The 27,067-nt window shown below is 46.4% G+C and overlaps 1 protein-coding gene across 1 annotated transcript; it reads left to right on the top strand.

Moving 5' to 3' along the window:
- Positions 1 to 659: 659 nt before the first annotated feature.
- On the top strand, positions 660 to 22,879 carry LOC148136473 (zona pellucida sperm-binding protein 3-like). The gene is made up of 12 exons (XM_087983339.1): positions 660 to 743; positions 870 to 958; positions 1,046 to 1,167; positions 1,250 to 1,356; positions 20,145 to 20,336; positions 21,312 to 21,427; positions 21,517 to 21,620; positions 21,712 to 21,889; positions 21,972 to 22,098; positions 22,179 to 22,267; positions 22,355 to 22,476; positions 22,764 to 22,879. The coding sequence occupies exons 1-12, from the start codon at positions 660 to 662 to the stop codon at positions 22,877 to 22,879; spliced, it is 1,446 nt and encodes a 481-aa protein (XP_087839465.1).
- Positions 22,880 to 27,067: the final 4,188 nt, after the last annotated feature.

Below are 27,067 nucleotides of genomic sequence, written 5' to 3'. Positions count from 1 at the left end.
TGGTGTCTTTCAGATCACTGGGGATTTCCTGATCTACACCACCCACCTGACCCACACCCCAAACTATCCTGGATCTGTCATTGTGAGAACCAATGGGGCTGTTGTTCCCATTGAGTGTCGTTATTTGAGGTGAGAATCTTTACTCGATTGTCAATATGATCCCCAGCTGCTGCTGTTGTCTGACCCTGGCCTAAAATGTCTGCCCTGTCTCTCCCCAGGAAGGGCAATGTGAGCGGTAACCCCATCAATCCCACCTGGATCCCATTCAGCTCCACCAGGTCTGGAGAAGGCCATCTGTCATTCTCCCTGCGTCGAATGAATGGTACGTGATGGGTGACTGGGGAGTGGTCTCCTGGTGTCACTCACTGCGAGTTACACTCACTGTCTCCAACCCTTGTCCTCCTGTCCTTCAGGTGACTGGCTTACACAGCGCCCTTCCACTGTCTACTCCCTGGGAGACCTCATTCACATTGAGGCGTCTGTTTCAATGGTCAATCACGTGCCCCTGAAGCTGTACATTGATCGCTGTGTAGCTACACTGAGCCCAGACAAGGACTCCACCCCGAGATACCCATTGTAGTCAATGATGCTGTAAGGAGCTCTCTGCTATCTCCAGCTGCTACCATCTCAATGGCTTCCCTCCTTCACTTCACGGCCCTATGTCCATCTGCAGTTGCCTCCTGGACAGCAAAGCTGGGGACTCCTTTTCCACCTTTGTGTTACCGGGAGCCAGACAAGCTCAGGTTTGACCTGGATGCCCTCGGTTTCTATGGAGATGAGCATTCCTTGGCAAGAGGATGCTGCTGATTGGCTTCTCCATGGTGGGAGGGAGTCACTAAATACTGCCTTGTTCTGAATGTGTCCCTCAGATTTTCATCACCTGTCACCTGAAAGTTGCTGCAGTGGATCAGGGAGATTCCAGGAACAAAGCTTGTACTTTCCGGAAGCTGCAAAATATGTAAGTTCCCTCTCTCTGTCCCTCAGGGATGTTGTTGTTGGGAGAGGTGATGCACCATGTGGTTGATGGGCTGGTTCTCTTTTTTAGCTGGACCCCATTGGAGGAATCTGACAGTGACATTTGTGCCTGTTGCCATGTCGGGAACTGTGGGAGCACAAGGGAGATCCTGTTCCCCTCCAGAGGAAGGAGAGACCTTGGTCCTGAAGCTGGTAGGACATTGACCATCTTGATGTTGGGGATCCTCCCATCTCCATCTCCATCTCTCCCTGACTGGGATGTTTGATCTTGCAGAGAGTGAAGCTGGATTCAAGTGGGAAGGGGAGGCCTCACTTGACCCCCTGATCATCCTGGATACTGGGATGACCAACCTGGCAACTGAGCCCCTGCCTGAGGTGGAGGTAAGGATGCAGGAGAGGTCTCCAGGTGGGGTGTTGGCTGCCTGCTGGTTTCAGGCTGAGAGCATTTGATCAGCGTGTTGGTTCACTCTGTATCCCTGGCTCTTTGATCAGGCTCTGGATATGGTGTCAATTGGAATCATAGCCATCAATCTCAGTGAAGCAAACAGAACATGCTGGAGAAACTCAGTCAACCTCACAGCATCTGGGGGAGAAAGACAAAGTATCAAGTGTCTTCTGGCACTCTCTTCAGAAGTGTCCAATTGTATTTGCAGCATGAACTGTTTCTCTCTCCTCAGCTGCTGCCAGACCTGAGCTTTTCCAGCATTTTGCGAGTTTCAGATCTCTGACATCCATATTGGGTTTTTCAAACTGAGGGGCTAGTTAAACAGGTATGAGGGGCCAAATGGTCCCTTCATGCCCATAAACCACAATGCTGTGGCTCAGTAAATTCTGAAACGTTTCGCGTACAGTCCAAAGATCAAATGTGTTAAATCCTGCAGGACGGGTGGACCAGTCTTGTATTCCCCAAGTGAATTTCCGACTGTCCTGACCCCTCTCAAACAAGCTGTTTTCTGGTGGGTTATTTCAACTTGGAGTTTATTGAGGGAGTGTATTCATCCACTGGGGGAAAATGGATTGCTGTAGGGATTGAACTCAATATGGAGAAGGCTTCAGACACCCGGCAGTTTATGCCCGGTTCAGGTATTTAAATACCCGGACTGCAGTACTGGCAGCGGGATGGCAAGTTGGGTTTTGGGATGTGTAGTTTCCCCCTTTGAGCAGGGGTGTTAATTCCCCTATTCAGCACCATTGGCGCTTTATATGTTGGCCTGTTTTTTGGTTTTTGTTGTATATAATCTTTGATAGTTTTGTAGATTTGATAATTGTAGTGGTTTTAATTTATGAGGAGAAAGTGAGGACTGCAGATGCTGGAGATCAGAGCTGAAAATGTGTTGCTGGAAAAGCGCAGCAGGTCAGGCAGCATCCAAGGAACAGGAGAATCGACGTTTCGGGCATAAGCCCTCCTGAAGAAGGGCTTATGCCCGAAACGTCGATTCTCCTGTTCCTTGGATGCTGCCTGACCTGCTGTGCTTTTCCAGCAACACATTTTCAGCTCTGGTTTTAATTTATGTAGTTTTTATGTTTGATGGATCTTGCCACACTAAGGCTCGGCGATTTGTGATTTGAATTCCTCCTCTCTGGAATCTAAATGTTACTGCAGAACGTTATGGCTAATGACTTAATTAAATGGTGAACCTGGAACATCAACGGGAGTCACTCACCTTTTAAGAGGAAGAAGATACCTTCAAGTCTTAGAAAGGAGAAGGTAGATATTGCTTTGTTACAGGAGACACACTGGGATGATAGGGAGCATTTGAAACTACAGCAGAATGGCTTTGAATGGGTTTATTTTTCATCTTTTAATACCAGAAGCAGGGGAGTGGCTATATTGATTAGGAGGAATCTCCCATTTAAGTTAGTAAGTTAAAGACACCCACGGGAGGTTTGTAATTCTCAAAGCCCTGATAAATGAGGAAGAATATGGTGTTTTAAACGTTTATTGCCCTCTGGCTCATCATCTCAAATTTCTGGTAGATGCATTCTCTAAATTGATCAGTCTCAAGTCCCGGCATGTCATTATAGGGGGAGATTTTGACTGTCTCATGGATCCCACAGTAGACAGGTTGCCCAAAGGCCCCCCGATACCCTCTGTACAAACTAAATAATTAGTGGATCCGTGTGTTGAGTTAGAGTTGATGGATGTCTGGAGGCGTCTCCACCCTACAGGCAGGGATTTCACATTTTTTTCCAATCCACACAGATGTCACACCAGGATTGATTCTTTTCTGACCCTCGTGGCAACCCTGGACTTGATGGCATTTTGTACGATTGGTAATATTATTATCCCTGATCATGCTCCAGTGTACCTGTTGGTTAAGATTAAGGACGTTACAGTGGGTTCAAGGCACTTACGAATGGATCCCTTTATCCGCAAGGACAATAAGTTTGTGGAGTACCTCTCTAGGGAATTTCGGGCATTCCTAGGCATTAACTCAGGCTTGGTTTCCTTTGGGAAACTGACAAAGCCTATACCAGCGACTTAGGTATTTCCTACTCTGTTAGTAGGAAGTAGTAGAAGGGTGAACAGCAAAGTCTCCTCGAAGCACAGTTGAAGGCAGTCGAGAAGGCTTACTTTGACAGGTCCTCATTTTTCAAGCTACAGAGGATTACGACGCTGAGGTCTGCATTGAATTCCGTGCTCACACAGACAGCAAAGAAGGAGCTTACTTTCGCAAAGTAAAGGTTATAGGAGCGTGGTGACAAGCCAGGCAAGTCTCCCCAGGAAAAGGAGTGCCCCTCAAGCCATTACATTGATTAGGGAAGGGTCTGGGAACTTAACATGCGATTCCAAAAAGATGAATGTGGCATTTCAGATATTTTACTCCAAGTTATACCAATCTGAGGGTTGTGAGGATGGGTATGTCAAGATGGAGTCCTTCTTCAAGGATCTGGAGCGACACCCGAACAAGAGTCTTTTCTCAAAGCCCCCTTATCAGAGCAAGAGGTGCAGGAGGCTGCGAAGCAGCTTCAGGATGGAAAGGCGCCCGGTCATGATGGACTTCCCAGCGAATTCTATAAGGAATTTATAAACATTGTCAGGCCGGATGCTCAACATGTTCAATGACTCATACAGTTATGATCGTCTCTTGCCATGTCTGAGAAGGGCCAATATTTTGCTTATTCTTAAAAAAGGGAAGGTCCTGGACCTTAGTAGAAGCCCATTTCAGTCTTAAATGTAGACTTCAAAATCCTCTCTAAGACCATTGCGTTAAGGCTGGAGAGTGTTACCTTCTATTGTTAAAGAGGACCAGATGGGCTTCATAAAGGGCCATAGATTTTCCAATAGTGTTAGGAGGCTGCATAATATAATTCAAGCATGTCAACAACAGTCAATACAGGGATTGGGGATTTCTCTAGATGCAGAGAAGGCATTTGACCAAGTTGAGTGGCTGTACCTTTTTTATATTCTGGAGCTATTTGGTTTGGGCGAAGCCTTTATAAGATGGGTGAAGGTTCTCTATAGTGACCCTCATTCACTGCAGTCATCATCAGTGGGGTACAATCAAGCAATTTTAACCCGTGCCTTGGTGCTGGGTGTCAGATACACAGCCTGATTGCTGAGGGACGGTAAGCGAGCTGGGTGTGGTCAGGGAATGTCAGAAGCATTAGGATGGAATGGTTTGTGGTTAAAGTGGTTGTAGAATCAGTGGAGAATGGAGCAGACCATGGGTGTGGTGAGGACCCAGCGATATTATTGCTGGCCTGTGAATCCCCAGCCCTGGGTAACTCTCTGTGGACCGCAGTTTGAATCCTGCCACACAGCAGATGATGCAATCTGAATCCATTAAAACAATCGGGAATGATGAGCCTAATGATGAGTATGAACACATTGATTGTTGGAGAAACCCATCTGACTCACTAATGATCCTTTTTTAGGGAAAGTAACTACTGTCCTGAACTGGTCAGGCCTATATGAGACCCACTGAAATGAAGCAGAACCTTGACGACCCTCTGGATAAGTCGGGACGGGCAATAAATACTGGCCTCGCCAGTGATGGCATGTGAATGAATTACAAGGAGAGGTGCTGCAATGGGTTCTCAACCAATGACTGGCTTGGTAAGCCTGGGAACCAGATGAGGTTAGTGCCATCACCAAGGCCATGCCAGGCAATGGAGCAAGCTGTGGTCAACTGCATAGAAACTGTCCACAGCCTTCAGAGGATGGGCACTGGGTTAGGCCAATCACACTGAAGGCCATTGCTGTGTTGCTCATTGGCAGGGATAGAAACCTGATTTGAGGGAGTTTGTTATCAGACTTGGAGAGAACCTGATGTGTATTAGCACCAATGAAGGTTGTAGGGGAACTCCAGTAGCCATCTGTCTAATAGGAACAGGATCCTGGAATCTGTTTTGGTAGTTTAAAATATATTTGGATCATGAATGTATTTTGGGACAGGAAATCTGCCATTCTTGCTGAGTCTGGCCTACATGTGACTCCAGGCCTACAGCAATGGGGTTGTATTTAACCCACTGAAATGAGTGAGCACGCAGCTGAGGTGTATCCAACAGCTTAAAAGCTGTGAATAAAACTGGCTGGGAAACGTGGCCTTACCCCAGTAACCATAAACAAACAGTGCAGGCAGCCCTGCAAGGTTCTCCTTTGCACCATCTCAGGGCCAGTGCTACCATACAAGCCCAGGCTAACCCTGCCATAACTACAGCATTGTACATTACACAGAATGTCCCAAAGACCACAGTCACCATCCCTGGGTGTGTCCTGTTCCACAGACAGGACACACAAAGATAGCAGCACACAGTGTGCTACAGTTAGGAAGGAGTTGTCTACATTGTACTAACTTGGATTGAAAGTTGGTTGGCTGATAGGAAACAAAGAGGAGTGATAAACGGCTCCATTTCGGAATGGCAGGCAGTGACCAGTGGGGTACTGCAGGGATCAGTACTGGGACCGCAGCTTTTTAACAATCTGTTAATGATCTAGAAGATGGTATTAGCAATAACATTAGCAAATTTGCTGATGATACTAAGCTGGGTGGCAGGGTGAAATGTGATGAGGATGTTAGGAGATTATAGGGTGACCTGGGCAAGTTAGGTGAGTGGTCAGATGCATGGCAGATGCAGTTTAATGTGAGATAAATGTAAGGTTATCCACTTTGTTGGCAACAACAGGAAGGCAGATTACTACCTAAATGGAATCAATTTAGGTAAAGGGGCATCACAGAGAGATCTGGGTGTTTTTGTACACCAGTCAATGAAGGTAAGCATGCAGGTACAGCAGGTAGTGAAGAAGGCTGGCCTTCATAACAAGAGGGATTTAGTATAGAATCAAAGAGGTTCTTCTGCAGCTGTACAGGGCCCTGGTGAGACCATACCTGGAGTACTGTGTGCAGTTCTGGTCTCCAAATTTGAGGAAAGACATTCTAGCTATTGAGGGAGTGCAGCGTAGGTTCACGAGGTCAATTCCTGGAATGGCGGGATTACCTTACACTGAAAGACTGGAGCAACTGGGCTTGTATACCCTTGAGTTTCGAAGACTGAGAGGGGATCTGATTGAGACGTATAAGATTATGAAAGGATTGGACACTCTGGCAGCAGGAAACATGTTTCCGTTGATGGGTGAGTGCCGAACCAGAGGAAACAGCTTAAAAATACGGGGTAGACCATTTAGGACAGAGTTGAGGAGAAACTTGTTCACCCAGAGAGTGGTGGCTGTGTGGAATGCTCTGCCCCAGAGGGCAGTGGAGGCCCACTCTCTGGATTCATTTAAGAAAGAGTTGGATAGAGCTCTCAAGGAACCAAGGGTTATGGAGATAAGGCAGGAAGAGGATACTGATTAGGAATGATCAGCCATGATTATATTGAATGGCGGTGCAGGCTCGAAGGGCAGAATGGCCTACTCCTGCACCTATTGTCTGTTGTCTAACAGCTGCTTTCTATTCACCTGGTCCCTAATCTTATACACCTCCACCAAATCTCCTCTCAATCTCTCTGCTCCAAGAGAACAACCTTCCGAGCTTATCCAAGGTCTCCTCGTAGCTGCAATGTTCAATCCCAGACAACATTCGGGTGAATCTCCTCTGTACCCTCTCCAGTATAACCACACCCTTCTTGTTGTGGGGTGACCAGAACTGCACACAGTACTACAGCTGTGTCCTCTAATCAAAGATCTGTACAGCTTCAACATGACCTCCCTCTTCTTATAGTTTATACTTGAACTGACACAGGCAAGCATCAACAGGTCATTTTAACTCCTCCGTAAACCCATCCAGCCACCTTCAGGGGTCTGTGGAATAGTATCCCAAGATCCCTCTGTTCCTGAGCTTCCTAGTGTCCTGCCATTCATTGAGTACTTCCTTTTCTTCTTTGTTCCCTCGAAAGTGCATCCCTTCACATTTCTCAGGGACAGAATAAGAACGAGGAGCAGTAGTAGGCCATCTGGCTGATCTTTTTGTGGCCTTAGCTCCACTTACCCGCCCTCTCACTCTAACCGTTAATTCTTTTATTGTTCAAAAAGAGAACATATCTTAGCCTTAGAAACATTTACTGAAGTAACATCAACTAACTTCATTGGGGCAGGGAACTCCATAGATTCACAACCCTCTGTGTGAAGATGTTCCTTCTCAATTCAGTCTGAAATCTGTTCCTTCTGATTGAGCTATACCCACCTGTTCGAGTTTCACCTGCCAGTGGAAACATCCTCTCTATGTCTATCACATCTATTCCTGTCATCATTTTATATGTTTCTCTTAGATCATCCCTCGTTCCTCTGAATTCCAATGAAGAGAATCCCAGTCTACTCAGTCTCTCTTCATAAGCCATCTCTCTCAACGCTGGAACCCACCCAGTGAACCGCCTCTGCGTCCTCTCTAGTGCCGGTACATCCTTTCTCAAGGAAGACCAAAACTGCAGGCGGTACTCCAGCTATGGCCCCACCAGCACCCTGTGCTGCCACAATATAATCTCCCTGCTTTTAAACACAATCCCTTTAGCAATAAAAGGACAATTTTCCATTTGCCTTCTTAATGACCTGCTGTACCTGCAGACCAACTTGGGATTCATGCTCAAGGACACCCAGGTCCCTCTGCATGTCAGCATGCTGCAACTTTTTACCATTCAAGTATTCGTCCTTTTTACTGTTACTCCTATCAAAATGGATGACTTCACACTTCTTAACATTATATTCCATTTGCCAGACCTTTGCCCCTCACTGAAAGTATCTAGGTTCCTCTGTAACGTTCACAGTCCTCCACACACTTTGCATTTTGTGTCATTTGCAAACTTTGACACACTGCACCTCGATCCCAATTCCGAATCATCTGTGTAAATTGTGAATAATTGTGGCACCAACAACGATCCCTAAGGCACAGCGCGAGGGATTGTTTGCTAACCAAAATAGCGCACACATCCCCACGTTTTGCTTCCTGTTAGTCAACCAATCCTGTATCCATATTAATACTTTATCCGTAATGTCATGCATCTTTATCTTATGCAGCAGCCTCTCGTGCAGCACCTTGTTGAAGACCTTTTGGAAATCCACTGGCTCCCTGTGGTCCACCGTGCTCATCATGGTTTCATAAAATTCCAAAAGATGAGTTAGGAGTGACCTGCCCTTCATGAACTCACGCTGCATCTGCACAATGGAACAATTTCTGTCTTGATGCCTTACTATTCCTTCCTTCATAACAGACTCAAGCATCTTCCCCAATACAGAGGTTAGGCCAACCAGTCTACAATTCCCCATCTTTTGTCTACTGCCCTGTTGAAACATTTGCTGTTTTCCAATCTGCTGGAACTGCCCCAGAGTACAGCAAGTTTTGGAACATTCCCACAAGTGCACTTGCTCTTCCTCCTGCCATCTCCTTTAGCCCCCTGCGATGCCTTCCATCAGGGCCAGGAGACTTGTCGTCTTAGCTCCATGAGCTTGCCCGAAGATACCTCTTCCCTGATCATGATTGTTTCCAGGTCCTCCCCTACTTTTGTCTCTCTGTCAATTACTGGCATGTTATTCATGTCCTTCACTGTGAAGGCTGACACCCAAAACCCTGTTCAATGCCTCAGCCATTTCATCATATCCCATGACTAAATGCCCCTTCTCATCCTCTAGGACACCAATGTTTACTTTAGCCATTCTTTTTCCATTCCATACATTTATAGAAACCTTAGCAATCTGTCTTTATATTCTGGGCTAGTTTTTTATTCCTCTCATAGACTATCTTACTTTTCTTTCTAGCTCTATTTGTGGCTTTCTGTTGACCTTTAAAACTTTCCCAATGTTGTGCTTTCCCATGACTTCTCATTTGATTTGATAGCCTCCCTTGGCAGATTACCCCTTTTCTTACAATCCTTTCTTTTCACTGGAATATACTATTGCTGAGCACATTGAAATATTGCTTTGAAAGTCCTCCATTGCTCGTCGACTGTGCCACCATAAGGTCTTTGGTTCCAGTCTACTTTAGCCAAATCCTCCCACATCCTATTGAGGTCTCCCGTGTTTAAGCACAGGGCTCTGGTATCGGATTTTACCTTCACGCTCTCCAGCTTTATTCTAAATTCAACCAAACTGTGATTGCTCCTTCCAAGAAGATTCCGAAATATGAAGTCATTAATTATTCCCGTCTCATTACACAGGACCTGATCGAGGATAGCTTGCTGTTGTGGTTCTGTTCGCCAAGCTGGAAGTTTTTGTTGCAAACGTTTCGTCCCCTGGCTAGGCGACATCATCAGTGCTTGGGAGCCTCCTGCGAAGCGCTTCTTTGATGTTTCCTCCGGTGTTTATAGCGGTCTGTCCCTGCCGCTTCCGGTTGTCAGTTTCAGCTGTCCGCTGTAGCGGTTGGTATATTGGGTCCAGGTCGATGTGTTTGTTGATGGAGTTTTTGGATGAATGCCATGCCTCTAGGAATTCCCTGGCTGTTCTCTGTCTGGCTTGCCCTATGATAGTAGTGTTGTCCCAGTCATGTTGCTTGTTGTCTGCGTGTGTGGCTACTAAGGATAGCTGGTCGTGTCGTTTCGTGGCTAGTTGATGTTCATGTATGCGGATTGTTAGCTGTCTTCCGGTTTGTCCTATATAGTGTTTTGTGCAGTCCTTGCATGGTATTTTGTACACTACATTAGTTTTGCTCATGTTGGGTATCGGGTCCTTCATTCTGGTGAGTTGTTGTCTGAGCGTGGCTGTTGGTTTGTGTGCCGTTATGAGTCCTAGGGGTCGCAGTAGTCTGGCTGTCAGTTCTGAGATGCTCCTGATGTATGGTAGTCTTTTTGGTTATGGTATGTCCTCGTTCCGTGGTCTTTCTCTTAGGCATCTGTTGATGAAGTTGCGCGGGTATCCGTTTTTGGCGAATACCTTGTATAGGTGTTCCTCTTCTTCTTTTTGCAGTTCTGGTGTACTGCAGTGTGTTGTGACCCTTTTGAATAGTGTCCTGATGCAGCTTCGTTTGTGTGTGTTGGGGTGGTTACTTTCATAGTTTAGGACTTGGTCTGTGTGTGTGGCTTTCCTGTATACCCTTGTGGTGAATTCTCCGTTCGGTGTTCTCTGTACCATCACGTCTAGGAATGGGAGTTGGCTATCCTTTTCTTCTTCTCTCGTGAATCGGATTCCTGCGAGTGTGGCGTTGATGATCCGGTGTGTTTTTTCTATTTCCGTGTCTTTAATGATTACAAACGTGTCAGACATAGCTGACCCAGAGTTTGGGTTGAATTTGTGGTAGGACTGTTTGTTCTAACCTTTGCATAACTGCCTCTGCTATGAGTCCCGAGATTGGTGATCCCATGGGTGTTCCGTTGATTTGTTCGTAAATCTGGTTGTTGAATGTGAAGTGTGTTGTGAGGCACAAGTCCAGTAGTTTAAGTATGCCGTCTTTGTTGATAGGTTCAGCATCCTGATTTCTGTTCTGTATGTCCAGTAGGTTGGCTATTGTTTCTCTGGCTAGGGTTTTGTCAATCGAAGTGAACAGTGCCGTCACGTCGAATGATATCATGGTTTCTTCTTTGTCTATGTGTATATTTCTGATGATGTCCAAGAATTCCTGTGTTGATTGTATAGAGTGTTTGGATCCGCTGACCAGGTGTTTCAGTTTCTGTTGTAGTTCTTTGGCCAGTTTGTATGATGGTGTTCCTGGTAGTGATACTATGGGTCTGAGTGGGATGTCTGGTTTGTGTACTTTAGGTAATCCATAGAATCTGGGGGTGTTGTTGCTTTCCGGTTTCATTCTTTGTAGGTCAGCTCTGGTTATCTGTCTGTTTTTTTGTAGATTCCTTAGTGTGTTATTTATCCTATTGGTGAGTTGTGGTGTGGGGTCAAATTCCTTCATTTGGTAGGTGTTGATATCTGTAAGTAGTTGGTGTGCTTTTTGGATGTAATCAGATTTATCTAGGATGACCGTCATTCTGCCTTTATCTGCTGGGAGTATGATTATGTTCTTATCGTTTCTTAGTGATTTCAGTGCTTCCCTCTCCTTGGTGTTGAGGTTATGTGTTTGTCTTTTCCTTATTATCATAGGTACGACAGTTTGTCTCACTGTTTGTTTTGTCTCTTCTGTCAGTCCATTGTTCTTGAGTGTGCATTCTAGTACTGCTAGGAAGTCTGCTCTCTTGGCGTCCCTGTGGTTGTAGTCGAGTCCCTTGGCCAGTATTGTTCTTTCCGTGTCTGTGAGCTGTCTGTGGGAGAGGTTTTTAACCCAGGTGTGTGTTGTAGTGTCCTCTTTGTTTGGCCATTTTTTCTTTTAGTGCCGTTTGTTTGCGGTGTGTTGTCCTGTTCTGTCCTATGGTGACAGCCTGTTCTATGGTCCGGGTCCATTCACGATTAGTGGTTTTTGAAATTAACGACTTTTGGCGCGCAATTTATTGTTTGTACTTGTGGAGTCGGTTGTGCGCGTCTGTGATCATTACCTGGATCATCCTGAATCCTTTCTGCTTGGCTGTTTCCCTGGCTTGTGGGTTGTTGACTGGCGGTCTGTATCTGACACATTGTGGAAGGATTCGATTCTTTCGGCATTCGTGTAGGAACCGGAGTTGTTCGTATGTGGCGCTTAGTCGGTTAGCGCAGGATTCCCATTTCCTGGCTTGTCTCAGCGTCTCTCGCCCGTAAGTGTTCAAAGTTTGTGCGAAGATTTGTAGCTCGGGTGCTCGTTGTTGTGGTTCTGTTCGCTGAGCTGGAAGTTTTTGTTGCAAACGTTTCGTCCCCTGGCTAGGCGACATCATCAGTGCCTGGGAGCCTCCTGCGAAGCGCTTCTTTGATGTTTCCTCCGGTGTTTATAGTGCATCAGGACACTATTCAAAAGGGCCACAACACACTGCAGTACACCAGAACTGCAAAAAGAAGAGGAACACCTATACAAGGTATTCGCCAAAAACGGATACCCGCGCAATTTCATCAACAGATGCCTTAGAGAAAGACCACGGAACGAGGACATACCACAACCAAAAGGACTAGCCACATTACCATACATCAGGAGCATCTCAGAACTGACAGCCAGACTACTGCGACCCTTAGGACTCATAACAGCACACAAACCAACAGCCACGCTCAGACAACAACTCACCAGAACGAGGACCCGATACCCAACATGAGCAAGACGAATGTAGTGTACAAAATACCATGCAAGGACTGCACTAAACACTATATAGGACAAACAGGAAGACAGCTAACAATCCGCATACATGAACATCAACTAGCCACGAAACGACACGACCAGCTATCCTTAGTAGCCACACACGCAGACAACAAGCAACATGAATTCGACTGGGACAACACCACTATCATAGGGCAAGCCAGACAGAGAACAGCCAGGGAATTCCTAGAGGCATGGCATTGATCCACAAACTCCATCAACAAACACATTGACCTGGACCCAATATACCAACCACTACAGCGGACAGCTGAAACTGACAACCGGAAGCAGCAGGGACAGGCCACTATAAACACCGGAGTAAAATCAAAGAAGCGCTTCGCAGGAGGCTCCCAAGCACTGATGGTGTCGCCTAGCCAGGGGACGAAACGTTTGCAACAAAAACTTCCAGCTCGGCGAACAGAACCACAACAACGAGCACCCGAGCTACAAATCTTCGCACAAACTTTGAATAGCTTGCTCCGTCCTCAGTCCCATTAGACCATAAGACCATAAGACATATGAGCGGAAGTAAGGCCATTCGGCCCATCAACTCCACTCCGCCATTCAATCATGGCTGATGGGCATTTCAACTCCACTTACCTGCATTCTCCCCGTAGCCCTTAATTCCTTGTGACATCAAGAATTTATCAATTTCTGCCTTGAAGACATTTAGCGTCCCAGCCTCCACTGCACTCTGTGGCAATGAATTCCACTCTCTGGCTGAAGAAATGTCTCCGCATTTCTGTTCTGAATTTACCCCCTCTAATTTTAAGGCTGTGTCCACGGGTCCTAGTCTCCTCGCCTAACGGAAACAATTTCCTAGCGTCGACCCTCTCCAAGCCATGTATTATCTTGTAAGTTTCTATTAGATCTCCCCGTAATCTTCTAAACTCCAATGAATACAATCCCAGGATCCTCAGCCGTTCTTCGTATGGTAGACCTACCATTCCAGGGATCATTCGTGTGAATCTCCGCTGGACACGCTCCAGTGCCTGTATGTCCTTCCTGAGGTGTGGGGACCAAAACTGGACACAGTACTCCAAATGGGGCCTAACCAGAGCTTTATAAAGTCTCAGTAGCACAACAGTGCTTTTATATTCCAACCCTCTTGAGATAATTGACAACATTGCATTCGCTTTCTTAATCACGGACTCAACCTGCATGTTTACCTTTAGAGAATCCTCGACTAGCACTCCCAGATCCCTCTGTACTTTGGCTTTACGAATTTTCTCACCGTTTAGAAAGTAATCCATGCTTCTATTCTTTTTCCCCAAAGTGCAAGACCTCGCATTTGCTCACATTGAATTCCATCAACCATTTCCTGAACCACTCCTCCAAACTGTCTAGATCCTTCTGCAGCCTCCCCACTTCCTCAGTACTACCTGCCTGTCCACCTAACTTTGTATCATCGGCAAACTTCACTAGAATGCCCCCAGTCCGTTCATCCAGATCATTAATATATAATGTGAACAGCTGTGGCCCCAACACTGAACTCTGCGGGACACCGCTTGTCACCGGCTGCCATTCCAAAAAAGAACCTTTTATCCCAACTTCTGTCAGACAGCCAATCCTCAGTCCATACCAGTAACTCACCTCGAACACCATGGGCCCTCACCTTGCTCAGCAGTCTCCGGTGTGGCACCTTATCAAAGGCCTTTTGGAAGTCTAGGTAGACAACATCCACTGGGTTTCCCTGGTCTAACCTACTTGTCACCTCTTCAAAGAACTCCAACAGATTTGTCAGGCACAACCTCCCCTTACTAAATCCATTACAATGTGATGTACAATTTGGGTAGCCTATAGACTACACCTATCAGTGACTTTTTCCTTCCTTGAATTCTCCATGGAACCAATATCATCTCTCAGCAACACCCAGATGTCGTCCTTGGATATCAGGAGCGGCATCACCTCCCTTACCTTCCTGTCTGTCTGTCTGTCCTTCCGAATAGCCTGATACCCCGGGATGTTTAACTCCCACTCATGACTTGGTGGGAGAGCATTTCGATGATAGTGAGAAACTTTTACTATCGTCATGGAGAGGGAGAGGAGAAGATGGTTTGGGAAAGTATTTAACTAGGAGAGGGGGAATTACAGCACTATTACCCTGGAACTGCTGTGTCTAAATTGGGAACAGAAAAATGCACAACAGAAATGTGGAAGTTGTTTAGGGAGCACTTGCTGATAATGCTGGACAGGTTTGTCCCACTGAGGCAAGAAAGGGATGGTAGGGTGAAGGAACCTTGGATGACAAGAAATGTGGAAGATCTAATTGAGAGAAATAATGAAGCTTACTTAAGGTTGAGGAGGCAAGGATCAGACAGGGCTCCAGAGAGTTACGAGATAGCCAGGAAAGAACTGAAGAATGGACTTATGAGAGCTAGATGGGGGCATGAAAATGCTTTAGCGGTTGGATTAAGGAAAACCCTAAGGAATTCTACACTTATGTGAGGAACAAGAGGATGGCCAGAGTCAAAGTAGATCAGGGATAGTGGAGGGACCTTGTGCCTGGAGTCGGAGGAGGTAGGGGAGGTCCTTCATGATTACTTTGCTTCAGTAATCACTACTGAGAGGGACTTTTACCTTTGTGAGGACAGCGTAAAGCAGGCTGATATGCTTCAACAGGTTGATGTTAAGAAAGAGGATGTGCTGAAAAGATGGGCCAGATGGGATATACCTAAGATTACTACAGGGTGCAAGGGAAGAGATTGCTGTGCCTTTGGCGATGATCTATGTCCTCACTGTCCACTGGAGTAGTAGCAGATGATTGGAGGGTGGCAAATGTTATTCACTTGTTTACAAAAGCGAATAGGGATAATTCTGGGAATTACAGACCAGTCAGTCTTATGTCTGTAGTGGGCAAATTATTGGAGAGATTCTGAGAGACAGGACTGATGATTACTTGGAAAACCATAGTTTCATTAGAGATAGCACGGCTTTGTGAGTGGTGGGTCATGCCTCACAAGCTTTGTTGAAGGATATGACAAAACACATTGATGAAGGTAGAGTAATGGATATGATGTAAATGGATTTTAGCAAAGCATTTGATAAGGTACCTCATGGTAGGGGCATTCAGAAAGTAAGGAGGCATAGGATACAGGGATATTTCCTGTCTGGACACAGAATTGGCTGGCCAATAGAGGACAGAGGGTGGTAGTAGATGGAAAGTATTCAGCCTGGAGCTCGGTGACCAGTGGTGTTCCACAGGGATCTGTTCTGGGACTTCTGCTCTTTGTGATTTTTAGAAATGACTTGGTGAGGAAGTAGAAGGGTGAGTTAATAAGTTTGACAATGGCATGACCGTTGGTGGAGTGGTTGATAGTTTGGAGGGCTGGTGTAGTTGCAACGGGACATCGACAGGTTGCAGAGCTGGGCTGAGAAGTGGCAGATGGAGTTCAACCTGAAAAACTGTGAAATGATTCATTTTGGAAGTTTGAATTTGAATACAAAATACAGGATTAAAGACAGGATTCTTGGTAGTGTAGAGGAACAGAGGAATCTGGGGGTCCATGTCCATAGATCCCTCAAATTTGTCACCCAAATTGATAGGGTTGTTAAGAAGTTACACGGTATGTTGCCTTTCATTAGCAGGGGAATTAAGTTTAAGAGCTGGAAAGTTGTGCTGCAGCTCTGTAGAGCCCTGGTTAGACCACACTTGGAATATTGTGTTCAGTTCTGGTCGCCTCGTTATCGGAAGCTTTATAGAGAGTGCAGAGAAGATTTACCAGGATGCTGCCTGGACTGGAGAGCATGTCTTATGAAGAAAGGTTGAGGGAGCGAGGGTTTTTCTCATTGGAGCAAAGAAGGATGAGAGATGACTTGACAGAGGTGTACAAGATGATGAGAGGTATAGATAGAGTGAATAGAACAAGACTTTTTTCTAGAGCGGAAATGACTATCATGAAGGACATAATTTTAAGGTGATTGGAGGAAGGTTTAGAGGAGATGTCAGAGGTAGGTTCTTTACACAGAGAGTGGTGTGTGTGTAGAATGCACTGCCAGCAGTGGTAGTAGTGTCAGATACATTCGGGACATCTAAGCGACTCTTGGATAGGCACATAGATAATAGTGGAATGAAGGGAATGTAGGTTAGTTTGATCTTCCAGGTCGGCACAACATCGAGGACTGAAGGGCCTGTACTGTGCTGTACTGATCTATGTTCTATGACCATCCTGTAACCATGTCTCCATTATTGCTACTAAATCATATTCATTTGCGATGATTTGTGCCATTAACTGAACGACCTTGTTACAGATGCTACGAACATTTAGCTAAAGTGTCCTTATGCTAGTTTTCATACCTTCATGATTTCCAACATCTCTAATAACGTCTCCCGAGTTATCCTTCCTTTTTCCTTCTTTCATGGTCTGCTTTGTAGTTAAGGGGGGAGAAGGAGAAGACAGCAGAAACTGGAAAGCAGAGTCAAACAGTGTGGTGCTGGAAAAGCACAGCAGGCAGCATCCAAGGAGCAGAAGGCACGACGTTTTGAGCATAAGCTCTTCATCAGGAATGATAAACTTCATCAGTTTAGGTGGAGACCGTCCCTGCTATACAGATCCCTACCCCATGAAATGGAACCCCTCCTTCCCTTCCCACACCACTCTTCACCACATTTTCCCTTCTCTAGTTTCCTCATCCCTAAGCCAATTTGCACCTCTCACTAATGCGGCCATTGGACCAATCCATTTGTATTCTCCTACAACCTAACACATCCCTCTGCATTGTCAACCACCCGGCCAATCATTGTGTCACCCACAAATTAACTGATCATCCTCCCCCGCTCTCTCGGACATCATTTATGGAGATGACAAACAGCGTGGGACCCAGCACCAATCCAAGCGGTACACCGCTGCTCCAGTCACACAGATAAACTTCTACAACAACCCTCTGTCTCCTGCTCAAAGACAGTTCTGGATCTAACTTCCGAACGTACCCTGGATCCAATGGGATTTTATCTTTATTAGCTTCCCGTGTGGGACCTTGTCTCAGGCCTTACTGAAATCTATAGAAACTACATTGTCTAATTCGCCACCATCAACATTCCCTCACTCCAACATTGGTCGACACTGACGGATTGTGTGTGGTCTACAACATACACTGCAGCAATTTACCAAGGCTCCTCCAACAGCAACTTCCAAACCTGCGACCGCTCGCACTCAGAAAGTTCACACCTTCCTCCCATGTTACACAGTTGGAACGTCGCTGAAACTGGGTTCACACATTCCTGTACCACTCTCCCTAACACTTACTCAAGGATAGCTGGGGATTTTCCAGCAACACATTTTCAGCTCTGATCTCCAGCATCTGCAGTCCTCACTTTCTCCTCCTCGCTGGAGGTTGGTCAGGAAATGTTGGCATGGCCTGCACTGCCCACATCCACCCAGTAACCAATAAAAATAAGCAGGCAGTAACCAACCAAGAGAGGAGCCCCCAAGGGGATGTGAATGGAAGGACAATGAGCACAGTAACATCCAGAGGAAAAGGAGTTTGAACCAAAACTTACAGGAAGAAATTAAGCAAAACAGGGCTGAGGAGATGTTCCTGGATTTGTTGAACACAGTGTTGTGTGAAAAGCTGCAAAGTGACTCAGTGAAAGAGGTGCTTTTCCTCGAGTTTACACTGAGCTTTATCCCAGCACAGCTGGAGGCCATAGACCTCAATCCTGTCCCCATCAACACTCCCACAGGAAGGTACAGATCAGGCTCAGATACAGACTGAGGCTCCTTTATGCTGAAAGGAATGGTCCCTCTACACTTTTACACTGAAGCAAAAACTCCCCCTACCCTGTCCCCATCAAACAGGGACAGCTACAGATTGATAATGTCTTAAGCTCCCTATTCTCTTTTCAGCTGAAAGTGAACCTACCTCAACACTGTTCATATCAAACACTCCCAGAACAGGGACATGATGCAATGAGATTCTTACAAATAAAACACTATCTACTCTTTGAAACTGAGAGTAAAGCTCAATCTTCCTTTTTAAAATGAATGGAAAGCTCCCTCAACACCCCTGACCTGCATTGACCTACTGCCATCCCACCTACCTTCACTCACCACACCCCCACACCTACCCTCCTATTAAATCACTCAGCCCCCTTTCCCAACCCACATTCCTGATGACAGGCTGATGCCTGAAACACCGACTCACTTGCTCCTTGGATTTTGCATAACCTGCTGTGCTTTACCACACTGTATGACTCTCACCTCCAGCATCTTCAGTCCTCACTTTCACCCTCAACATGATCCCAACCAATCAATCTCTCCCAAAAGCAAGGTCAGCGTGGGATTAGATACAGAATACAACTTCCCCCGCTCATTTACACTGAACGTAAAGCTGCTTCTACACTTGTAAACTAAATGTAAAGCTACACTGTTTACAGCAAACACTAACAAAGCAGAAACATCACTGAGTTAGAAACAAAGTAAAAGATCCTACTCTTTACAACTGAAACAAAAGCTTCCTCCATTCTTGAAAACTGGAAGGAAAGTTGTCCCCAGGACAGAGACAGCACAACGTGAAATACAGAGTAAAACTGCCTCTACTCTATGAATTAAAAGTGAACTGAAAGTTAGGTTCTCCCTACAGTGCCCCAGCCAAGGACAGGTTTAGATACAGAATAAAGCTTCTTCCAACAAGTACTACCAAGGATAGACTAGATTAGATTACTTTACAGTGTGGAAACAGGCCCTTCAGCCCAACAAGTCCACACTGACCCGCCAAAGCGTAACCCACCCATTCCCCCACATTTACCCCTATACCTAACACTACGGACAACTTAGCATGGCCAATTCACCTGACCTGCACATCTTTGGACTGTGGGAGGAAACCGAAGCGCCCGGAGGAAACCCATGCATACACGGGGAGAATGTGCAAACTCCACACAGTCAGTCGTCTGAGGCGGGAAATGAACCTGGGTCTCTGGCGCTGTGAGGCAGCAGTGCTAACCACTGTGCCACCGTGCTGCCCACAATAGGTACAGTCTAAGAGAAATCCCTTCAGTCTGCCCAAACCCTGTTTCGAATTCCCATTCCCACACAATCTCTCCATGGTTCTCACTGTCAGACTGCCCAGGTTAGGATGGGCAGAATACAGCAGACCCTCTCCAGGCTCAACGAGCTACCTTTGATGATTGTAGTCATGGGGATTTCCCGATGAGATCTTGTGGAGCTGAATTCAGTCAGGTGACAGCACAGCAACTCACAGCCACTCCTATTGGCCCAAATGTAATCGATCCTCCTGAGAACAAAGCCATGAGTTCAGACATTGGTGGAGATTGTCGAGATTGGGGCTGGTCGATTGGTTCAATGCTGCTGCTCCTGGTCATATTGGTATCAGGTGAGTGTGGGTTGTGTGTATAAAAGGAGCTGGTTGGGGAATGTGGGGATGGTTGAGTTGTTTGGGATCATGGGTGATTTTGTAATGAGGGGTTTGTTCCCTGTGTTAATGTTAATTGGAGCTGTCTGTTGCTCTGACACATGGCAGCAGTTTTTGAACCAGAGGTTTCCATGAGGAATTGTGAGAGCCAGCCCTGTTCCAGAGAGAGCCCCTTCTCATGGGGGTCCTAGGTTCCCAGTGTCTGAGGTTGTGAGTGTGTCCCCACTACAGACTGTGATGGTGCAGTGTGGAGAGCACAACCTGCTGGTCAAGGCCCAGCTGGATTTATTTGGAACTGGGCACCTGATTCAAGCTGCTGACCTGACCCTGGGGACAGTAGGTTGTCAGCCAACCAGGGTCTACCCTGAGAACCACACTGTCCTCTTTGACTATGGGCTGCATGAGTGTGGCAGCAGATTGCAGGTAATGGGAGTTCTCCACACTTGCAGGAAGCTTGGGTTGTAGCTTATTCCAGTTAGGGTTACATTGAGGAACATTGACTTATTGAGGGTCTGTCTCCTGCTAGCTTCCTATACTGGATTAGACTGGGCCTTACCTGGTCTTATCTCGAAGCATATGCTGCTGTTCTCATTGGTTTAGAAGCTTTGGATTATACAGGTGGTTCTGTTAATGTTTTATAGCTAATGAATTAGCTATAATATGGAGGAGTGAATGATTTGAACTTATTCCTGAATGTGAACAAAACACTGCTCTTTCTATCAGTGCTTTCCAGCATGACACTTTTCTATAGTGAAATCTGAAGAAAACAGCTGTCTTGTTGTAGCAGAATGATGTGCTTAGTTTTGTGGTGAGCAGTCTATTATCCTCCGAGTGGGTTTATTTGACTCACTTAGTCTAGTTTCATCCCAATTGTGGGACTGTTGGGAATAAATTGACTTGTCTAGTCCTTGAGCTCTATATCTGACCTGTTGGTAAAACTGTTTTGGTTCCATTCTGGTTAATTCATGCTTTTGAACTTGGTTTTTGCTTCTCACTAAAGCTGATGTTTCACTAACCTTGTTAGTAATCCCTTCCCATAATCTGAAGACTTCCTGTTTTACCTTGTAGATAAAGATCACCATGTTCCTGTTCCATCTATCTGTAATTCTGCTGTGATCGTAAAACCAATCCTGTTGACCAACTGAGCATTCCCTGGCCTTTGGATATGGAATTCCAATAATTCCTGATTTTTGGAATGATGCAATACAATCTTGCATTGATCCTAAAAGACGAACCACTAACCACTGACCTATGTCCTATTGTATTCCACTTGTGGTCACTCCAGATCTAGAGTCTGTCACACTCTGCAAAGAAATGTTGCCATGTGATGTTGTGAACCCTGTGTCGATCTTTCTCCATTCAGATCAGTTTCTCATTCCTTAACCTGGTGTCTTTCAGATCACTGGGGATTTCCTGATCTACACCACCCACCTGACCCACACCCCAAACTATCCTGGATCTGTCATTGTGAGAACCAATGGGGCTGTTGTTCCCATTGAGTGTCGTTATTTGAGGTGAGAATCTTTACTCGATTGTCAATATGATCCCCAGCTGCTGCTGTTGTCTGACCCTGGCCTAAAATGTCTGCCCTGTCTCTCCCCAGGAAGGGCAATGTGAGCAGTAACCCCATCAATCCCACCTGGATCCCATTCAGCTCCACCAGGTCTGGAGAAGGCCATCTGTCATTCTCCCTGCGTCTAATGAATGGTACGTGATGGGTGACTGGGGAGGGATCTCCTGGTGTCACTCACTGCGAGTTACACTCACTGTCTCCAACCCTTGTCCTCCTGTACTTCAGGTGACTGGCTTACAGAGCGCCCTTCCACTGTCTACTCTCTGGGAGACCTCATTCACATTGAGGCGTCTGTTTCAATGGTCCATCACGTGCCCCTGAAGCTGTACATTGATCGCTGTGTAGCTACACTGAGCCCAGACAAGGACTCCACCCTGAGATACAGGATCATTGACTACAATGGGTAAGGAGCTCTCTGCTTTCTCCAACTGTTCCTATCTCAATGGCTTCCCTCCTTCACTTCACGGCCCTTTGTCCATCTGCAGTTGCCTCCTGGACAGCAAAGCTGAGGACTCCTTTTCATCCTTTGTGTTGCCGGGAGACGGGCGGGAGCCAGACAAGCTCAGGTTTGACCTGGATGCCTTTCGTTTCTATGGCGATGAGCATTCCTTGGTAAGAGGAAGCTGCTGATTGGCTTCTCCATAGTGGGAGGGAGTCACTAAATGCTGACTTGTTCTGAATGTGTCCCTCAGATTTTCATCACCTGTCACCTGAAAGTTGCTGCAGTGGATCAGGGAGATTCCAGGAACAAAGCTTGTACTTTCCAGAAGCTGCAGAATATGTAAGTTCCCTCTCTCTGTCCCTCAGGGATGTTGTTGTTGGGAGAGGTGATGCACCATGTGGTTGATGGGCTGGTTCTCTTGTTTAGCTGGACCCCATTGGAGGAATCTGACAGTGACATTTGTGCCTGTTGCCATGTGGGGAACTGTGGGAGCACAAGGGAGATCCTGTTCCCCTCCAGAGGAAGGAGAGACCTTGGTCCTGAAGCTGGTAGGACATTGACCATTTTGATGTTGTGGATCCTCCCATCACCATCTCTCCCTGACTGAAATGTTTGATCTTGCAGAGAGTGAAGCTGGATTCAAGTGGGAAGGGGAGGCCTCACTTGGCCCCCTGATCATCCTGGATACTGGGCTGACCAACCTGGCAACTGAGCCCCTGCCTGAGGTTGAAGGAAGGATACAGGAGAGGTCTCCAGGTGGGGAGCTGCCTACCTGCTAGTTTCCCTTTCTGTCCCTCTTTCTCTCAGTAACCATTGGTTTCTCCTTGTTCTGTAGGTGTGGAGTTGGTTGTGTTGGTGACCCTGACTGTGACAGTGGTCTGTCTGATCTCTGCTTCATTGCTGGCCTTGGTCCTGTACAGGAAACACAAGCGAACACCCATCAACCTGTGATGACATAGTCAATAAAGCAGTGATTCATGGTGTCTTCTGTCTGGAGCTGGTTTTTCTGCATCCTCTTGTTAAAATATTCCTGTGTACAATCTCTGGGCTTGGCCTGTCCATTCCATGCATTGAGCTTCCAGGATGATTGATTGGGTTATTGAAGATATTGTTTGCAGTTTGCTTTATCCAGTGAGTACAGGGGGCTGTAGACCTCACTGGAAAGGGGTTTCTGAATTTGATGAAATTGCTGTTTGCAGAACATGCTGCAGGAACTGCTCAGATGTGGCAGCATCTGAGGGTGAAACAGCTGGTGTTTCCAGTCTGTTCTGATCCTCTTCAGAAGTGTCCAAGTGGATTCCCACTGTTCCTGTCTCTATAGTTCAGTCAGCCAGAGTGAGGCATCCATTGGGAAATGACTCTGCAGGGTCTGAGAGAAATGCCTGCAGCTTTCTCCATTTAGAGTTGGCCTCAGGGTGTCAGATATAGAACCTGATTTGGGATCCAGTGGGGTGAGGACCTGGCTGTGGGGTATACTCGAGGGTTTTGAAGGTTGCTTTCGTGGTGCTGTGGGTGGCTATAGGGTCAGTGCAGGCTGTAGCAGCCCAGAGAATGGTGCTGTAATGGGCTGAGAATCAGTTGTAGTGGATTCTCACGCTGTGACTGCCCCAGTAAGCCTTGGATCCAGGTGAGGTTAGTCCTATCCCAAGGGCAATGACTGGTGGGGAGGGTGTTTTGAGGAATGGCATAACCCATTGCCCAATCAGCATTGGGGTATCTGTGTGCCTGAGGCTATGACCAGACAGGGGATAGTAAATGGGTGGTTTTCATTTCCCTAAAGTGGAAACTGAACTTTCCAACTCCTTTTTATGGAAGAAAGGTTATGGAAATGGATTGGTTGTAAAATTCTCTCCTCCTTCCGTTGAGAAGGGAAGGAAATTGACTGGCCGAATGTGACTCTAGACCCGAGCACTGAGCTCACTTTACCCTCTAATGAGTGAGCCAGCAGCTCCGTTGTATCCAACAGCTTAAGCCTTCCAAACAACTGGATGGACTAAGATTGTTGTGGGTTAGTGAGGGACATAGGCTGCAGAGCTCAGCTGAGGCATGGCAAATGGAGTTCAATATGGAAAGGTGAGGTGATTCACTTTGGAAGGAGTAACAGGAATGCAGAGTACTAGATTAATGGGAAGAATCTTGGCAGTGCAGATGAGCAATGATCTTGGTGTCCATGTGCATTGACCCCTGAGTTGCCACCCAGGTTGGTAGCCTTGTTTAAAAAGGCATGTGGTGTGTTAGGATTTACTCAGGATTGAGTTTCAGAACCATGAGCTTATGTCACAGCTGTAGAATATGCTGCATTTGGAGTATTAAACACTTCTCTCCATGGAATTATAGGAAGGATGTGGAAGCTTTGGAAAGGCTGGAGGAGATTAACTAAGATGTTGCCTGGAATGGAGAGGAGGCTGAGGGAATTGAGGCTGTTCATTAGAGGGTAGAGGCATTGAATTGAGACCTGACAATCCAGGTTAGAGAAGCAAGTCTTTCCTCCAATGGTGATAGCTAGCATGAGGGGCCATTTGCTTTAAACTGATAGGTGATCATAATAGGACAGATGTGAAAGGTAGTTTCTTCAGTAGAAGGCAGGGCATTCTATGCCCCAACAGTAGTAGACTCATTAATGTTAAGGGCATTTAATTGGTCATTGGATAGGCACATGGATGAGAATGGAACTGTGAAAGGGCTGAAGGGCCTGACTGCTTGTGTTCTATAAAACACAGCATGGTATACACTGCTACCACTTTGTTCTCTCCCTACCAAGAGGGGTAGCAGCACCATGTGGTAAAAGGGAGTTGTCAACATGGATCTCATGGGGTCCAGAGTCACATGATGACAGGTCAAACTGCTGGATACTGTATTACACTGTGCCAACTGATGGATCAGGGTTCCTCCAGTGTGAACAGCATTTAGAGGAAGCAGATGGGGGTGAAGGGGCAGAATGTATTCTGGGTGTAGAGGGGAATAGTCAGCCCTGTGGCCCAGCAGCCTCATTACTGACTGAGCTGGCCAGCTCCTAAAGGGCATTGCTTTGACACTGGCTACCTCAACAGGTGGAGGGATTCAATAGGATTGGAAAAACCTGCTTGACCCCATCCTCACCATCTGCTTTATTTATTCTTTTGAAGAAATAACCGGATTGGAGGGAGTGGTAGATATGATCAATTATGGATTTCAGGAAGGCATTTGACAAGGTTCCTCCTGGGAGACTGGTTGGTTAGCAAAGTTATATCTCATGGAATACAGAACTAGCCATTTGGACACAGAACTGGCCCTGAAGGTAGAGGACAGAAGATGATGGTGGAGGGTTGCTTTTCAGACTGGAGGCCTGTGACCAATGGAGTGCCACATGGATTGATGCTGGGTTGACTACTGTCTGCCATTGAGATAAATGATTTGGATGTGAACAGAGTGAAATGGCAGAGGACTCCAGATTTGAAGGTCGAGAGGACAGTGAAGGTTACAACAGGATCTTGATCAGATGGGCACTTAATTTAGATAAATGCAAGGTGCTGTATTTTGGAGAAGCAAATCAGAGCAGCACTTGGACACTGAACTGGTAATGCCCTGGGGAGTGTTGCTGAACCAAAACCTTGCAGTGCAGGTTCATGGTTCCTTGAAAGTGGAGTCACAGGTAGATAGGAAAGTAAACAAGCTGTTTGGTAAGCGTTCCTTTTTACTACGGAGTAGAGATGGGAGGTCATGTAGCAGCTATACAGTACATGGTTAGGCCAATGTTGGCATATTATGGGCAATTCTGGTCTCCTTCCTCATGAGGCTGTTATGAAACTTGCAAATCTTTTCTGAACCCTTTCAAGAATGTTGCCAGGGTTGTAGAAGTTGAGCTATGGGGAGAGGCTGAACAGACTAGGGCAGTTTTCCCTGGAGTGTTGGAGGATGAGGGGTGACATTAAAGGTTTATAAAATCATGAGGGGCCTAGATAACAAATGGACAAGGTCTTTCCCTGCGGTGGGAGAACCCCGTCTCATGCTAAACCTATGTCCTCTAGTTGTGATTTAGATTAGATTACTTACAGTGTGGAAACAGGCCCTTCGGCCCAACAAGTCCACACCGACCCGCCGAAGCGTAACCCACCCATACCCCTACATTTACCCCTTACCTAACACTACGGGCAATTTACCTGACCTGCACATCTTTGGACTGTGGGAGGAAACCGGAGCACCCGGAGGAAACCCACGCAGACACTGGGAGAACGTGCAAACTCCACACAGTCAGTCGCCTGAGGTGGGAATTGAACCCGGGTCGCTGGTGCTGCGAGGCAGCAGTGCTAATCACTGTGCTGCCCACCATGGAAAGATATCAAAAGGGACCCAAGGGACAATGCTGAGGTAGAGGGTGATGCATGTATGGAATGGGCTGCTGGAGAAAGTGGAGGATGGTACAATTACAGCCTTTAATAGGAAGGGTTTCAGTGGGATATGGGCCAGGTGCTAGCACCTGGGACTAGATTAGGATATCTGGTCATCATGATGAGTTGGACCAAAGGGACTGTTTCTGTGTCCAGCATCATAACTGTACACCTCAGTCCTGTCTTCACACTGATCTCTATCATGTGAAATGGGATAGACTTCAAATAGGTCATCCTGTCAGAATACAAAAGAGGCCCATTGCGTCTTTACCACCATATAACACACTTCTATCTCCACTCATCTCTTTCCCACTTATAGGCCCAGGGTTTCCAGTGTCCTGAAGCTTTGTGTTCATACACATACTTATCCAAGTGTGAGGTTTCCTACTTCCATTACCTGTGATGTCTACAAGATACACTGCAGCAATTCACCAAGGCTCCTCCAACACCTCCCAGAAAGTTCACACCTTCCCTCCAAGCTCAACACTTGGAATGTCACTGTAACCATGGTTACAGATTCCCTTGATCGTGTCTCCCCATAAAATACTCCCAGAGAGTGACAGCACATGGTTTGGTACAGATTTAAACCTGCTCTGCTGCTTTGAGGTAAAGGATTCTGGATCAGTGGTGCTGGAAGAGCACAGCAATTCAGGCAGCATCCGAGGACAGGCAAAATCGACGTTTCGGGCAAAAGGCCTTCATCAGGAATAAAGGCAGAGAGCCTGAAGCATGGAGAGATAAGCTAGAGGAGGGTGGGGGTGGGGAGAGAGTG

This window comes from Chiloscyllium plagiosum, unplaced genomic scaffold (assembly GCF_037043375.1).
Source record: "Chiloscyllium plagiosum isolate Xiang-an unplaced genomic scaffold, Cpla_swu_hap1 HiC_scaffold_45, whole genome shotgun sequence".
Classification (NCBI taxonomy): Eukaryota; Metazoa; Chordata; class Chondrichthyes; order Orectolobiformes; family Hemiscylliidae; genus Chiloscyllium; species Chiloscyllium plagiosum.
This window is presented reverse-complemented; position numbering and strand designations above follow the sequence as displayed.

Coding starts and splice junctions, on each gene's coding strand:
- LOC148136473 (XM_087983339.1), top strand. CDS start 660: ATGTCCATCTGCAGTTGCCTCCTGGACAGCAAAGCTGGGGACTCCTTT. Junction 744..869: donor CGGGAGCCAGACAAGCTCAG/GTTTGACCTGGA, acceptor TGTGTCCCTCAG/ATTTTCATCACCTGTCACCT. Junction 1,357..20,144: donor AGCCCCTGCCTGAGGTGGAG/GTAAGGATGCAG, acceptor TCCCCACTACAG/ACTGTGATGGTGCAGTGTGG.